The 14,071-nt window shown below is 39.1% G+C and overlaps 1 protein-coding gene across 2 annotated transcripts in view; it reads left to right on the forward strand.

Annotated features, from left to right (window-relative positions):
- Window positions 1-14,071, forward strand: part of ADGRA3 (adhesion G protein-coupled receptor A3) — a 116,397-nt gene that overhangs the window by 65,384 nt on the left and 36,942 nt on the right. Inside the window, exons 8-10 of one of the 2 annotated variants that reach the window (XM_029235563.1) lie at window positions 917-1,081; window positions 4,007-4,208; window positions 5,149-5,304. In XM_029235563.1, the coding sequence (XP_029091396.1) occupies window positions 917-1,081; window positions 4,007-4,208; window positions 5,149-5,304 (523 nt within the window). The remainder of the gene's footprint in view (window positions 1-916; window positions 1,082-4,006; window positions 4,209-5,148; window positions 5,305-14,071) is intronic. The other variant, XM_029235564.1, reaches the window with a different exon arrangement.

Consider the following 14,071-nt stretch of genomic DNA (forward strand, 5'->3'; position numbering starts at 1 on the left):
TTTTTTTTTTGCGGTATGCGGGCCTCTCACTGTTGTGGCCTCTCCCGCTGTGGAGCACAAGCTCTGGACACGCAGGCTCAGCGGCCATGGCTCACGGGCCCAGCCGCTCCGCGGCATGTGGGATCTTCCCGGACCGGGGCACGAACCCATGTCCCCTGCATCGTCAGGCGGACTCTCAACCACTGCGCCACCAGGGAAGCCCGATTTTTTTCTTTTTTTATTGAAGTATAGTTTATTTATAATGTGTTAGTTTCAGTTGTACAGCAAAGTGATTCAGTTGTACGTGTATGCATGTATCTATTTCAGATTTTTCTCCCTTATAGGTTATTCCAGAATACCAAGTGAAGTTCCCTGCTGGTTACTATTTTATATATAGGAGTGTGTGTATACTGATCCCAAACACCTAATTTATCCCTCCTCCCCCCTTTCCCCTTTGGTAACCATAAGTTTGTTTTCTATGTCTGTGTGTCTATTTCTGTTTTTATTGCTTGTATGTGTAACCTAAAAAAAAAAAAAGGTTACAAATGAACTTATATACAAAACAGAAATTGACTTTCCTTTAGTTTTGCTGAAGGAAGTGCCATGATGTTTCTGCCTTGGCACTTGGTTTCTGCTCCCTGTGGTGGCCTGCCCTCCCTTTTCTTGGAGGGAGAAGTCTCAGTGCCACTCCATTCATTCTTCCGCTATAGCTTTTACCGTAGTATTTTAGGTCTCCCTTTACCTGCCTGTCTTGACTTGCTGCTGAAGTACTTAAATGGAGGGGTTATTTTTTTTATTATTATTATTTTTAATCTAGCAAGCAAGCACTTGTCCTACAGCATACATTCATGTTTGCTCAAAGAATGATCGAAGCACATGTTGTCTTCCTTCTTGCCTAACCATATTTTCTCTCTCTTTAAACTCTTTCTTCATGCAGTGCCCTAACCATTTCTAATATTCAGGCTGGATCGACTGGAAATTGGGGCTGCCATGTCCAGTCCAAACGTGGGAACAATACGAGAACCGTTGATATTGTGGTCTTAGAAAGCTCTGCACAGTACTGTCCTCCTGAGAGGGTGGTAAACAATAAAGGGGATTTCAGGTCAGTGACATGGAGAGTGCTGGAAAGGGCTGACTGGCCCCTCATCTTTTTATTCTCAAAGGCATAGACATATGTGACCAGTTTCCTGTCCTCAGAAAGAAAATTTGAGAAATATATGTGTATTCACATATATATCCTTATATATCTAAGGGCTACCCATAAGTGATTTCAGAATCATTTATGGAGATTAAAAGTAAAAACAGGTGCCTGAACTTATATCTGAGATCTATTGATTTATAAGTCTCTGAAAGTTGAGCCAGAAGTGTTCTTTTTTTTTTTTTTTTTTTTTGTGGTACGCGGGCCTCTCACTGTTGTGGCCTCTCCCGTTGCAGAGCACAGGCTCTGGACACGCAGGCTCAGCAGCCCTGGCTCATGGGTCCAGCCGCTCCGAGGCATGTGGGATCTTCCCAGACCAGGGCACGAGCCCGTGTCCCCTGCATCAGCAGGCGGACTCTCAACCACTGCGCCACCAGGGAAGCCCGAGAAGTGTTCATTTTTATCAGGTGGTTTTGTTGTAAAAGTTAAGAACCACTACTTTAGGAAACAGTTTGGAAATTCTACTAAGTGTGCTAATAGCATTTTCTGGTTTTTTTCTTTTTTTTTCTGTTTTTTTTTTTAAGGGCTCTTTTTGGATGACCTTTGGAAGGTTTTGTGGTGCTAATTGACTTTTAACCGTAGGCAGTTAAGTGGACATCACAATTAGCAGAAACACATAACCATTTTTCCTCCCCTTTGGTTCTTCTGACAATTAAGCAAGAGGGACTTTGAGAAAGGAAGGCTGTTGGGTGGTCTGAAAGCTGGGGAGCCACTAGTGTTGGACTCTGTTAAGATGATCAGAATGGGTTAAATACTGTGATTTGTTTGCTATTTTTTTAGTAGAAAGTTTAGAATTTGTGAGAGCTAAAAACTTTTACCTTAGACTCTCCTTACTTTCAAAGTTGCTTTAAAACATTATCTTGAAATATGTTATTTACCTAAAGTTCTTTATGTTTAGAATTTTAGCAATGAGTTATATAGTTAATATAAATGAAGGGAGATATGTAGCTCTGTAAAGCAGCATAAAGATTGTTGAATACCCAGTTTATAGCTGTCTTATGATTGGTGGTATTGCTGCCTTGTGGCTGTAAGTCTGATTTTTAAGGATAAGAAAAAAAACCCTTTGGTGTTAATCTTTCAAGTCAAAGGTAAAGAAGCAATAACATCTTTACCTCAGCTACTTCTCCATTGATTTTTTAAAAATTGCCTTTCGTCCTCCTCCCCCTCCCCCTTTTAAAATTCTTGACATGAATGTGTGGAAATCATAATTTATTATTGCCAATGGATAAGTTTTTTATGTGGATTAACTGTTAATCTATAATATTTAAATATTTAAAGTATACGTTAAAGTGCAATATATAGCATTTGTTAATTTTGTTAAATTCAGCATCTTCATTAAATAGTCATAGTATGTTTTCTGCTTATGGTGGATTTTCTGTTTTTACTCATAGTTTTGGAGGGTTTTCCATTTTTAAAAATAGAAGTAGAGTCTAATCATTTAACTGAATTATTTATCTTTTGACATTCCGTAAGATATTATACAGTTACAACTTCCACTGCATTAATAAGATTTAGTTTAGTCTTGCTTCATCTTTTATATAGTTTTTCATAATGCATTCTATTTTGGTGTGGCTGATATTATAATTTAGCAGTTCATATGTTATGAGTCAGCTATAACTGACTCATATGTAATATATATATATGACATATAAAATATTATCAAATATGTTATTTTCATTCCCAGTTTTGGAGAAATAGAGCTCAAATAACAAAGATTTCTCTCAATCCGGTTAGTGCTGATTCATACCAGCAGGTCAGTGTAGTCACTTCACTTGCACAGTGACTGTACAATTTATCTGGGCTTCACCCAGATAAATTCGGTTGTATATGGTATTGGACGTCTCCAAGACCCACCCCCCCCGCCATCCCAGCCAAGTGCAGAAGTTTGCTAAAAGGACTTATGGGATTCAGCGTATAGCTGTAGTGACATCTAAGATATAGTGATACAGTAATATACATAGCTGGATAATAAGGGAAAAAGACACAGGTGGGTTCTGGAGAGATCCACGTGTAAGGTTCTTGATTATCTCTGCCTCCCAGGAAGGTCACACGGAGCTCACTACTCCTCCAGCCTTGAAAATACAGCAGCCTCTGTATAGTGTTTCTGCCCAGGGAAGCCCACTGGAGACACAGCACCCAAAGTTCTTGTTGGGGGCTGGTCATGTAGGCATCCTCTGCCTACCTGATATCAAAATTTCAGACTCCCAGGAAGAAAGCAGGTGCTTAGCATACACCATATTGCTTGTCCAGACAGTCTAGGTACCGTGAATCACCTTTACCAGTTAACTGTTTATGGGAACACTCCAAGCCCCAAGTTCCTAGGTGCCACCGAAGGACCAGCATTGCAAGCAGGCCTTTCTAAGGAGAGCAGTCTTGGGCCTGCTATGGTAGCTCTTTTCTACACATATACTAACTCTCCTTCTGTGAAAGGGCAAATTCTATTTATATTGGATAAAATTCTGACCTTATGTAACTAATGGTTATATAAGCCAACAATATAGTAACAGTAATTAAAAAGAAACGCAGGACCATTTGGTGTACCATTTTTCTTCTCTACTGGGTAAGATACAATTTCCCTGTCTGTTTATATTTAGAATATTTTAGGAAAATATTCTGTTAGGGTAATAAAATACACTTGGCTGGTAGCTTAAAACGGTTTAGTCCATTTTAACTTAAAACATTTTTTTGGGAGTCCTTATTATTAAAGGAGTTTTGTTTCTTCTTGATTTTTGTCTGATTCTGTGTGACATGTTCTAAACCTTGATTTTCCTCTGCTGTTACTAGTGTCAGCGTAGGTTCTCTTAGGCCGTTTTGTCTTCGTCTCTCTAGGTGGCCCAGAACGCTGGCAGGCATTACCGCACACCTGCAGTGTACTCGGAATACCCACAGCGGTGGGATCTATCCCGGAAACGCCCAGGATGAGAGAAGGGCCTGGCGCAGGTGTGATCGAGGTGGCCTTTGGGCGGATGATGATTATTCTCGCTGCCAGTATGCAAATGATGTCACTAGGGTTCTTTACATGTTTAATCAGGTAACTGGGAAGTCTTCGGATCGGCCGAGGGTGCTAATAAAACGTGGTACTCACACCAAATACGTAAGATTTTTTTTTTTTAATACTAGTAAAGCATAGGATTTGGTGTTTATACTTCAGTGGACTGTGTCTTTGGGATCAGACCTGTCCTTCTCAACCAGAGAAGGGCATCCCTGGCACCACTCTTCCTTTCCAGTTACGACCTGACTCTGTGCCTTTGCCCGAATACCTTCATCATCTGTATCTCCAGGCAAAATCCCAACCATCCTTCAAATGCACCTGGGAAGCTACCCTTTAGTTCCTTTTATAAATCCTTTGTCACAAGTGATCCCTTGTTGCACTTGTACTCTTCGTATGCTTTTTCTTATCTCTGCTGCTGTGTGTCTTTTTTTAAACCATAGCAGATTATAAGCGGCTGGCAGGTGCTTTCTGTGTCTTACACATTTTCTTACGTTCCTCTGCACCTGATATACCCTTTTTGTAATGGTTGGTGCTGAGTCGTGTTTAAGTCAATAAATAAACAAATGGGAAGCATTACTGGCAGTGCATGACAGTACAGATAAGAGGCAAATAAGTGATTCATGCTCCCATGTGGCAGGAGTTCCAGGCCAGATATTGATCCTTCCTGGCTGGAATACTCAGGAAAGGTGTTACTAGGCAATTGGAATTGAGTATATATAGAATTTGGCTAGGTAGAGATGAAGAGATTGTGCAGCCCATTTATGTACTGTTATATTCCATTCCAAGTTAAAAATAGTTCCTTCAGGTAAATTTCCAATAATATTTCAGTCTTCTCAGTTTTGGAAAAGCACTTTAAGAAGGTCATAGTGAGTAGATGATAAAAAATTTGAATTCATTGCCATGTTTTGAAATGCAAAGGTAAGATGTCAAAATTTTGTCCATGATTTGCTAAGTGCATCTTTTTGCCTTTTTAATATAGATGCCCCTCAATCTTACCAACGCTGTGGCCACAGCCCGACAATTATTGGCTTACACTGTGGAAGCAGCCAACTTTTCTGACAAGATGGATGTTATATTTGTGGCTGAAATGATAGAGAAATTTGGAAGATTTACTAAAGAGGAAAAATCAAAAGAGGTATTTTCTGGTTCAGATTTGTAGCATATAGCATATCAGCAAATGGTCATGTGATAGGGTTGAATCTGTATTTTGAAAGGCTGTTTATGTTTGCTGTATTTGAACTAAATATACCTTTTAACTTCTAAAATTGTCATTGAAAAACCTATGCTCCATTATAGTGACTTGTTGGGAAGAGTAGAGGTGAACTGTCAGTTCTTGGAAATTACCGTGATGGGGCAGAGCCAGCCTGTGAGAAATCAACGTCCTGCATCCACGTTGTAGGTCAGCCTGGCTGCTTCTCTCAGGCTGCCTGGGATTTCTCTTCTCCACACTGTCAGGTGTCCATCCTTCTTAGTGAGAGTTCTGGCCCCCAGATCTTGTGTTAAATTGCTTAACTGCTTTTGGAATGTCCTAGAGAAGTGAAAGACTACTTTAGGAACTTAAAAAAAAATTCCATGTGATTAAAATACACAAGTTATGAAAATTTAATAGCTTTGAAAAGGGGCCACTTTAAAACTGTGATATGCTTGTCCACATGGTATCCTTTAAGGGAAAACTTCAACAACCACGGTTTTCAGAATGAATGAGCAGCAAATAATGTTTTGAATGAGTTTTTAGATGCAGATTAACATATTCTTAAACTTTAAGTTTCCAGCTAGGTGAGAGCTTTATATGAACTGTTTCTCTTGTGATAAAATCACTTACATAAAAATGAATTTTAGAGGTAGAAGAAACTTAGATTAGGTCATACACTGAAGCCCAGAGAAAATTAAATGATTTACCTAAGGTTTTTCAGTTAGGTTAGTGCAGGGCTGAAAACAGAACCCAAGAACCTTGGCTGTCTAATCCAGAAGTTTCTGCTGTATAACATTTACTTTCTAGTACAGTGTTGCCCTGTCATTGTATTCCAAAAGTACTGTAGGGAAAAGACTGGACTAAACAAAGTCTAATGTATTTCTTTATGTGGGACATCTCAGATTCATTAATGTGCAAAAAGGTAAGTAATATGCCTTTTTCCTTAAATCATTTAACCAAGGAATTTTTTTTGTATAGTATCTATTAATATCTTGCATTTTGGTCGTAAGTTTTGAAACTGCAGCCCTAGTACATTAGGTACTTTACTTGATGTGATGTAGCTGTTAAAGGAAAGAAAATAGTGACGTGTATGTAAATAGGATTCAGGTCAATGGACCACTTGACGATGAGTTAGCATTTCTGTGTTGTTATCTGAACTTCAGACCACAGTTTCCTAATGAACTGTTCTCTTGCTTGATTGTGTCTTTGGGCCACAGCCTGCTTCGCATGGTAAATTTTTCTAGCCCTGGGAGGAGCCGTGTGAATTCTGCTTCTGTGGTAATACTGCTCTCCCTTGTTGATTATAATCACAGGTTAGCTGCCCACATGATTAGAAGTCATTCATGGAAGGTGGTCACTAGAGTAATTGGAATGACATTTGGAATGTGGACCTGGAGAAAGATTTTGCCATCACGTAATAGATGTTTATTCCCATGCTGCCCTGTTTTGGTGTGAGGGACTTCTGCACACCTCCCAACTCGGGAAGAGCAATGCGGTACATTCCACCATGTTTGCTGGTGTGTGGAAAAAATGGTCTGCTGCTTTAGTATGTTCTTAGGGGGAAGCATCTTGTTGAGGACTGAAAGTGGACCTGGTTCGTGAGTTATTAACCATGGGCCCTTTGTTTTTAAAATGGGGGATGATACTTGCCCTGTGTAACGTGCAAAGTTTGTGTGTGCAAGTGAGAAATATAGGTGAAACTATTTTGCAGAATCATTGCAAGGCTAGGATATACTTTTTATAGGGTTGGGACATTTAACATTATTATGATCTCAGAGACTATGAAAGAGGTCCTTAAAAAAAAATCACGAGACTGCTTTAGTTACTTATCTACAAACTTAGTTTGAAGGAGATTGCTGTCACTTTCACTGGCTAACATAGGAGGTAAAATTTTAATCATCTTTGGAAACAAATGATGGCAACTTCTTAAGTATAAATAGAAGAAACAGGAAAATTATTCAGGATTGAACAATTGAGGTATAAATGTAATACTACCTATGATGCAGTGACAGATATCTGATTCTTTGGAAACTTAGACTACAGGCCATTGCTTTCACTGTTTATTACTATATTAAGAGGCAATCATGAGGCTTAAGGGCTTCATTTTAAGTTAATTACCACTGCGTAAAATTATGCTGAGGTATCCTTAAATGCATATAGCATAATTGGACAAACAATTAAATTGATTTTTCTATTATGTCCAAAAAGTTATTCTGCTGTGGATTTTGTTATAACTAAAATAACCTGTGACTGAATCCAGCCAGCACAGGGTGGTACTCTATGGTCTTAGGTGGGTGCTGGAAGCTATCAGACTGCCAGATCTAAGTGATTTGTTTCCTGGGGTCTTTTAAAAAGAGCTGAAGGTTGTCTGTCAGGCAGTGTCTGTTCTATACTTACGATAGTGATTCCTCTTGTGAAAACAAATGTATATCCATTTCAGAAGATGAGAAAGTCTATGAAGATTAGAGTTGGTTACATGGTATAGTCTCCTTCCTGTGCTCTCATTTTAAATATGTGAGTGAGGCATGCACCTTAATGCTAATTTACTGCATTTTTATGTACAGATTTTTAAAAATGTAAAGTTCTTTCATTTATTCATTTTAAGACATAATCACTTCAGTATTGATGGTTATGTTTCCTTTTCATTTTCGGTATTTTTAATGTTTTATTCCTTCATCTTACTTGTCAGACTTTTCTGTAAAGATTTTCAAAGAGCCAGCTTCTGGCCTTTTGATCCTTCCACCACATGGTTTCTCAAATGTGTGTGTGTGTCATGATCACCTGGAAGGTTTGTTAAACACAGACTGGTAGGCTCCATGCCCTGAGGTTCTGATTCAGTAGGTCTGTGAGGGAGTCTGAGAATTGGCATTTCTACAAATTCCAGGTGATACTGGGCAAGAAGTCTTTGGCACAGGCTCTGAGAACCAGTGTAGAATCTTCATTTTCCATCCTTATCTTGCTTTTTTAAAAAAGTTCTCTTTGCGTTTAACTTTTTAAAAACTTTCCAGAAACTTTTTTTTAATTGGAAAATGCCAAAAACATAGGAGAAGGACTGTTATTATTAATACTTTTTAAAAATACCTTTCACAAAGCTTCAACAATTTTCAGTATTTACCATTCTTGTTTCATCTCTCCTATCCACTCATCTCCTTTGTCTTCTATCCCTCCCACCTTCTCTCTCTCTGTCTCACTCTCTGTATCTTTCTGTCTTTTTCATTGCTGGAACATTTAATAGCAAATTTTAGATGACACATTTCATCCATAATTTTTTTTAATTATAAGGAATTTTAAAATAGAACCATGATACTGTCATTATATCACCCAAATGAATTCTAAGTCCTTAATATCATAAAATACCTAGTCCATGTTCAGTTTTCCTTGATTATGGTTTTTTTAAAAAACATGTGGACCTCGTGTCTGGGAATTCATTCATATAATTTTGTAGTTGGTTTTGTGGGATTTTGTAGACAATTATGTCACCAGGAAAGAACAGCTGGTTTCTCTGTTCCTATATAAAATACATCCTTCTTTTTTTCTGGTTGTATATACGTTGGTGAGGACCTCCAGAACAGTGCTGATACATGTTGGTGATGAGCGGTCTTAATGACAATGCTCTAATGTATCATTATTAAGCGTGATATTTATGTGCTGCTGCTAAGAGCCGAGGGGCAATATCGGGGTTAAGGGGGTCACTTTGAAATTAGTTGTTCTCTTGAGGTTTTACAGACCACAGAAAAAAGGTGAACTCGGCTTTCAGTCCTGTGTGAAGGTTGATTTGTGTTGACAAATTGTCAGGGAAGAGATTTTTTCACCTCCCACCTCATGCCAGGGTCAAGACAGGGAAGTTTCAAGTCTCCTTGCCATTCCCTTCCTTTCTTGAGGCTAATTTAATGCTGGTTTGCACTGACCCTGGGGGTGTCTCCTTTGGGTTATCAGCTTTACGCAGTGGTCTTCTCCTGTTAGGCCTGTGTTGGCGGGGCCTAGGCCCTGCATGGAAGTCAAAACATAGTCGGTGATCAGCTGAGTTCACCCTCAGAGCTCCTTGGATTCCTGTTGTTTTGCTGTTAGTCTCTGGTGGAGCCTTTATTTTCTCACTGACAGTGGTGTGTTTAAAAGGTAACTTTTTTTCCTTTAGCATTTTTCACTTTTATAAGAATTGTCCAGAGTACTTAGACCTTCATACTTCCAGAAAATGAGATGCACATAATGTTTCTGTAATCAGAAAAAAACAGAATCTGCTTCCATTGGGAGAACTGGAGGAATCTTGGAAGTTCAGCTTTTCCATTGTCGTGAACATATGGCTGAGGGTGTTGCCCATTACACTCTGCCTCTCTTGAACAGTGTTCTTCACGTGTTCTAAGAATTTTTTTTATAAAAGCAAGTTTGTCTACCTGGAGGAAATGTTCTTCTTTCTGTTAATTGTAAAATTGTCTTTATTGCCTTGACTAGAAACATAGTAAGCATCAATTTTTCCCCAGTCCCAGCAGCTCTGCCATTGACATGTAATTTTTTATTTTTCTATTGAAGTATAGTTGATTTACAATGTTGCATTAATTTGTGATTCCGTTATACACACACATATATATAGACATTCTTTTTTATATTCTTTTCCATTATGGTTTATCACAGAATATTGAATATAGTTCCCTGTGCTCTACAGTAGGACCTGTTGTCCATCCTTTCTATATGTAGTAGTTTGCATCTGCTAACCCCAAAGTCCCAGTCCATCCCTCCCCCTCCTCCCCTCTCCCTTGGCAACCATAAATCTGTTCTCTATGTCTATGAGTCTGTTTCTGCTTCATACACAGTTCATTTGTGTCATATTTTAGTTTCCACATATAAGTGTTATGATATGGTATTTGCATTGATGTGTATTTTTGACTTATCTGTGTCTCTTCAAGTCTGTATTTCTCACTCTTAATTCTTTTTAAATTAAAAGATAAATAATCTTTTTAATTGTGTTAGGCTGTCTCAAATCCTTTCTGTAAAGAAATGGAGAATAAATGCAACATTTATTCCACATGACATTATTTTCAGGCTTTTTCCCCGCTTCCCTTCCCACCCATTTCCCCATCATCATCCTCTTTACTTCTGTACCACAGTGACGTCAGAGCTTTCGCCTTTGCCACAGTCCTCATGGTCATCACAATTAGACCTCTCACTGAATATTGACTACTTAACTAGACAAGCTGAGACACGTTCAGTGGGGTCCCCAGGCCCCCCAGGATGCTGAAGCCAGTTAACAGTGACATAAATAACACTCTTAAAATTTGACTCTCACAACAGAGCAATTCCTTCATTAAAAGTAATCAGGGCAACATAACATACCTTGAGATAGCTATGATCTCAATATAATAGATTGTAATTAGGAGAAACCATGAAGACTGCTTGAACTTAAATAATGATATCAACCGCTCTTGTTATTATTTAGTCAGGTTTGGACTACTTGTCAGTTCTGCACTTCCCATCTCCATCATGGCTGTCCCCAAACAACTGCCCAGCGTACTGCCCTGCTGATACATGTGTCTGTAATTTTTGCTTCTCTGGTTCTTAGCATTGCTGAGGGTACCCCCTGCTGATTCGTGCTTGAAAACATAAATGTGGGGAGGGGCCTGGATCTCTTGACTTTTCTCAAACTGCATGAATTACTTAATGAAGATATTTGCCTTCTTTTTTTTTTTTTTTTTTTTTTTTTGTCCTTAATTTACTATGAAATGAGACATTCTGGGCACTTATAGGGTTCTTGGTCTCATTTTACAGATGGGCAAACTGAGTCTTGGAGAGGCTAAATAATCTGCTATGGGCATTTAACATGTACGGGACAGTTGAAATCTTAACCCAGGAGTACTTAACTCCAAGGCACATAAATATTCTGGCTGCAGTGTTATCTTATGCTTCTATTACATTAAAATTAAATATCATCAAGTTTAGTCTATGTATTATCTTGTGTGTTTCATGAACTAACATCAGAAATTCATGGAATTTACGGATGATTTTTGAACTAATTTTGCCCAGGGTTCTGAACATGAATATAGAAAAGAACATGAAATATTCTGTCTCTTACAGCAGATGACATTTAACGATTTCATTGTTATTAATGTGGCATTTTCATTTCTTTATCCTTTTATCTTGGATAAAGTGTGTTCAGAGTGTTTTCATTTGATCCTCACTGTTTAGTGTGACAGGTGGAAGAGCAGGTGCATGATTCCTTCTGACCCTTTTGCGGCTGGCGTGGCCTTCAGGGAATGCGGTCAAAGAGAGAAGACAGTGCTTCCTAACGCTGGTTGCAGTTATTAAACTATATCTGTGTGTCAGATTTCAGGAATACTTTTTAAATCCAGTGTAATTCTTCATGCACTGTTATCCTTTCTGTGTCCTTTTTTTGCCACTGTGAAGGATTCAGAACTACTTCCGTAACCAAGCTACAGAAGCATGTAGCATTTCGTGATTACCTGCCCTAGGGAATATATTGGCAACAAATCCCTTTCCTTAGTTCTTAGCCATTTGTAATGAAATAATGAGAAAAATAGCTTGTTCTCAGCTAAGGCAACCACTCTTATTAGCTCTGTACATTCTTAGAGATATTTCTCTTCTTTACAATTATTAACACATGTTAAATTCCTTTACCGGCATTATCTAGTGACCCATAGCTGTAGTTCTTTGATCAAAACATAGTTTTTCAGAAGAGATGATGTATCTATCAATCAGGTCTCATGTTGGATTTTCATAAAGTCCATACATGTAAAACTTTTAAAGAAATTATGAAACTAGTTGTACTTGTGCTCATTTTTTAAACACCACAGAAATATTTGAGTAGTGCCTCAGAGGAGAATTGGTATTTTCCTATATTTTATCTTTTAAGTTTTTGCAGCCAGTGGTCATTTCTTTTCTTATAGCTATAGAGCAGGGGTCCCCAACCCCCGGGCAGCCTACCGGTTACAGGTCTGAGACCTCTTAGGAACCGGGCTGCACAGCAGGAGGTGAGCAAAGCTTCATCTCCCGATCCTCATCCCTCCCCATCGCTCCCCATCGCTCCCCATCCCTCCTCTTTGCTCCCCATCCCTCCCCATCCCTCCCCATCCCTCCCCATCGCTCCCCATCCCTCCCCATCGCTCCCCATCCCTCCCTATCGCTCCCCATCGCTCCGCATCGCTCCCCATCGCTCCCCATCGCTCGCATGACCGCCTGAACCATCCCCTCACCCCCCCACCCCCACCCCCCACCCCCGCCCGTGGAAAAATTGTCTTCCAGGAAACCAGTCCCTGGTGTCAAAAAGGTTGGGGACCACTGCAGTAGGTATATTTTACCGCATCATCTCTTTTTTATTTATTTTCACGTACAAATTTGAAATAAAAGTTAAGAATAAGAGATAAAAACATAACCAAATGAGTCCAGCTACTCTGAATTCCCATCAAGAGGTGGCAGTTATTATTTCAGTTGCTGTATAAATGGCTGATTGACATATTCAGGAGTCACTACCCGTCTTCATAACTCCAGAGATAAGGGCCTCTGTTAAAATGAAATTTACCCTCATACCTGTTGTTTTTGGGAATATGTTCCGAGGTGTTGATGTTTTCAAAAATTGTGTCAAGTGAACAGACTCAGGATTCTACAGAGTTTGATCTTGTTAATGTCTTGGGCTTGGGTGAAATGCCTCTTGAGAATATGTGAGTCTATTGGAATAGGGCTTTTGAATTATATTCCATTACTATCTATCATACACTACTCTGCTTATTTCCTTTAGTGCAGGTATCACAACCTAGTCACTTTTTAAAAATGTGTTTACTTGCTTGTTATATATTTTCTTTACTAGGTATAAACTCCAAAACAGATCTTTTATGTTTCTTTAACTGCTGAATCTCCATTGCTTGGGACAGTGTCTAGTTCACCTTGGTCCTCAATAAATATTTAGTCAGGGAGTGAATGGATATTGTACAGCTATTGGCTTTTATACGAAGAGTTATTACACTAATGAGTAAGGGTGTGGATATAAATAGGATGTTGTGCTGTCCCTGCCCCCAAGATGTTTACATTGGAATTAAAATAAGGACAGAATTGTGACACACGATGGTAAGGTCAGTATGAAGTCAGTTAGCTATATTTTAATTGGATGAGGCGGTGGGGCTTTCCAGAGGAGGAAGTGGCAGTTTTGCTGGATGCATTGTTCCTCTTTATATGTATGAACATATAGACTTTAAAAATGTACCCCTCTTAACACTTCTTCTAGAGCCTGTCATCCTCAAATAGACTTACTTTGGGATTGAAATGAAAATAAAAAACAATAAAAATAACAAGAAGAGCTATGTTTTGAGTACCTGCCATGTGCCAGGCATGGTTTCAGGAGTCTTATAGTTATTAGTGGAACTTAATCTTTACAACATGCAGAAAAGACAGGATGGTTATTATCCTTATTTCACAAATAAAGGAAGGTATGGGAGGTGCCTGCCCTGCTCGCTGTCAGGATCTGCGGCTTTGTTCTTTCCCCTGTTCTTACTGCAGTTGCTTCACTCCAAGGCTCCGGGGGTGGGATCTGGTGGATTTCTGCAGGCTTGTCTTGTTCCTGAAGTGAACCATGGGTGGAAAGGACTGACCTTTTTCCAAACCCCTCTCAGCTGTCATAGTTACACACTCTGGGAAGAGTATTGGAGGCAGAACAGGGTTGCAAAGCTCAGCTGGGATCTTCTGGGATGATCTAAAGGTCTGCTGAAAC

The sequence above is a fragment of the Monodon monoceros genome, unplaced genomic scaffold, assembly GCF_005190385.1.
Source record: "Monodon monoceros isolate NGI ecotype Baffin Bay Population unplaced genomic scaffold, NGI_Narwhal_1 Super_Scaffold_20, whole genome shotgun sequence".
NCBI lineage: Eukaryota > Metazoa > Chordata > Mammalia > Artiodactyla > Monodontidae > Monodon > Monodon monoceros.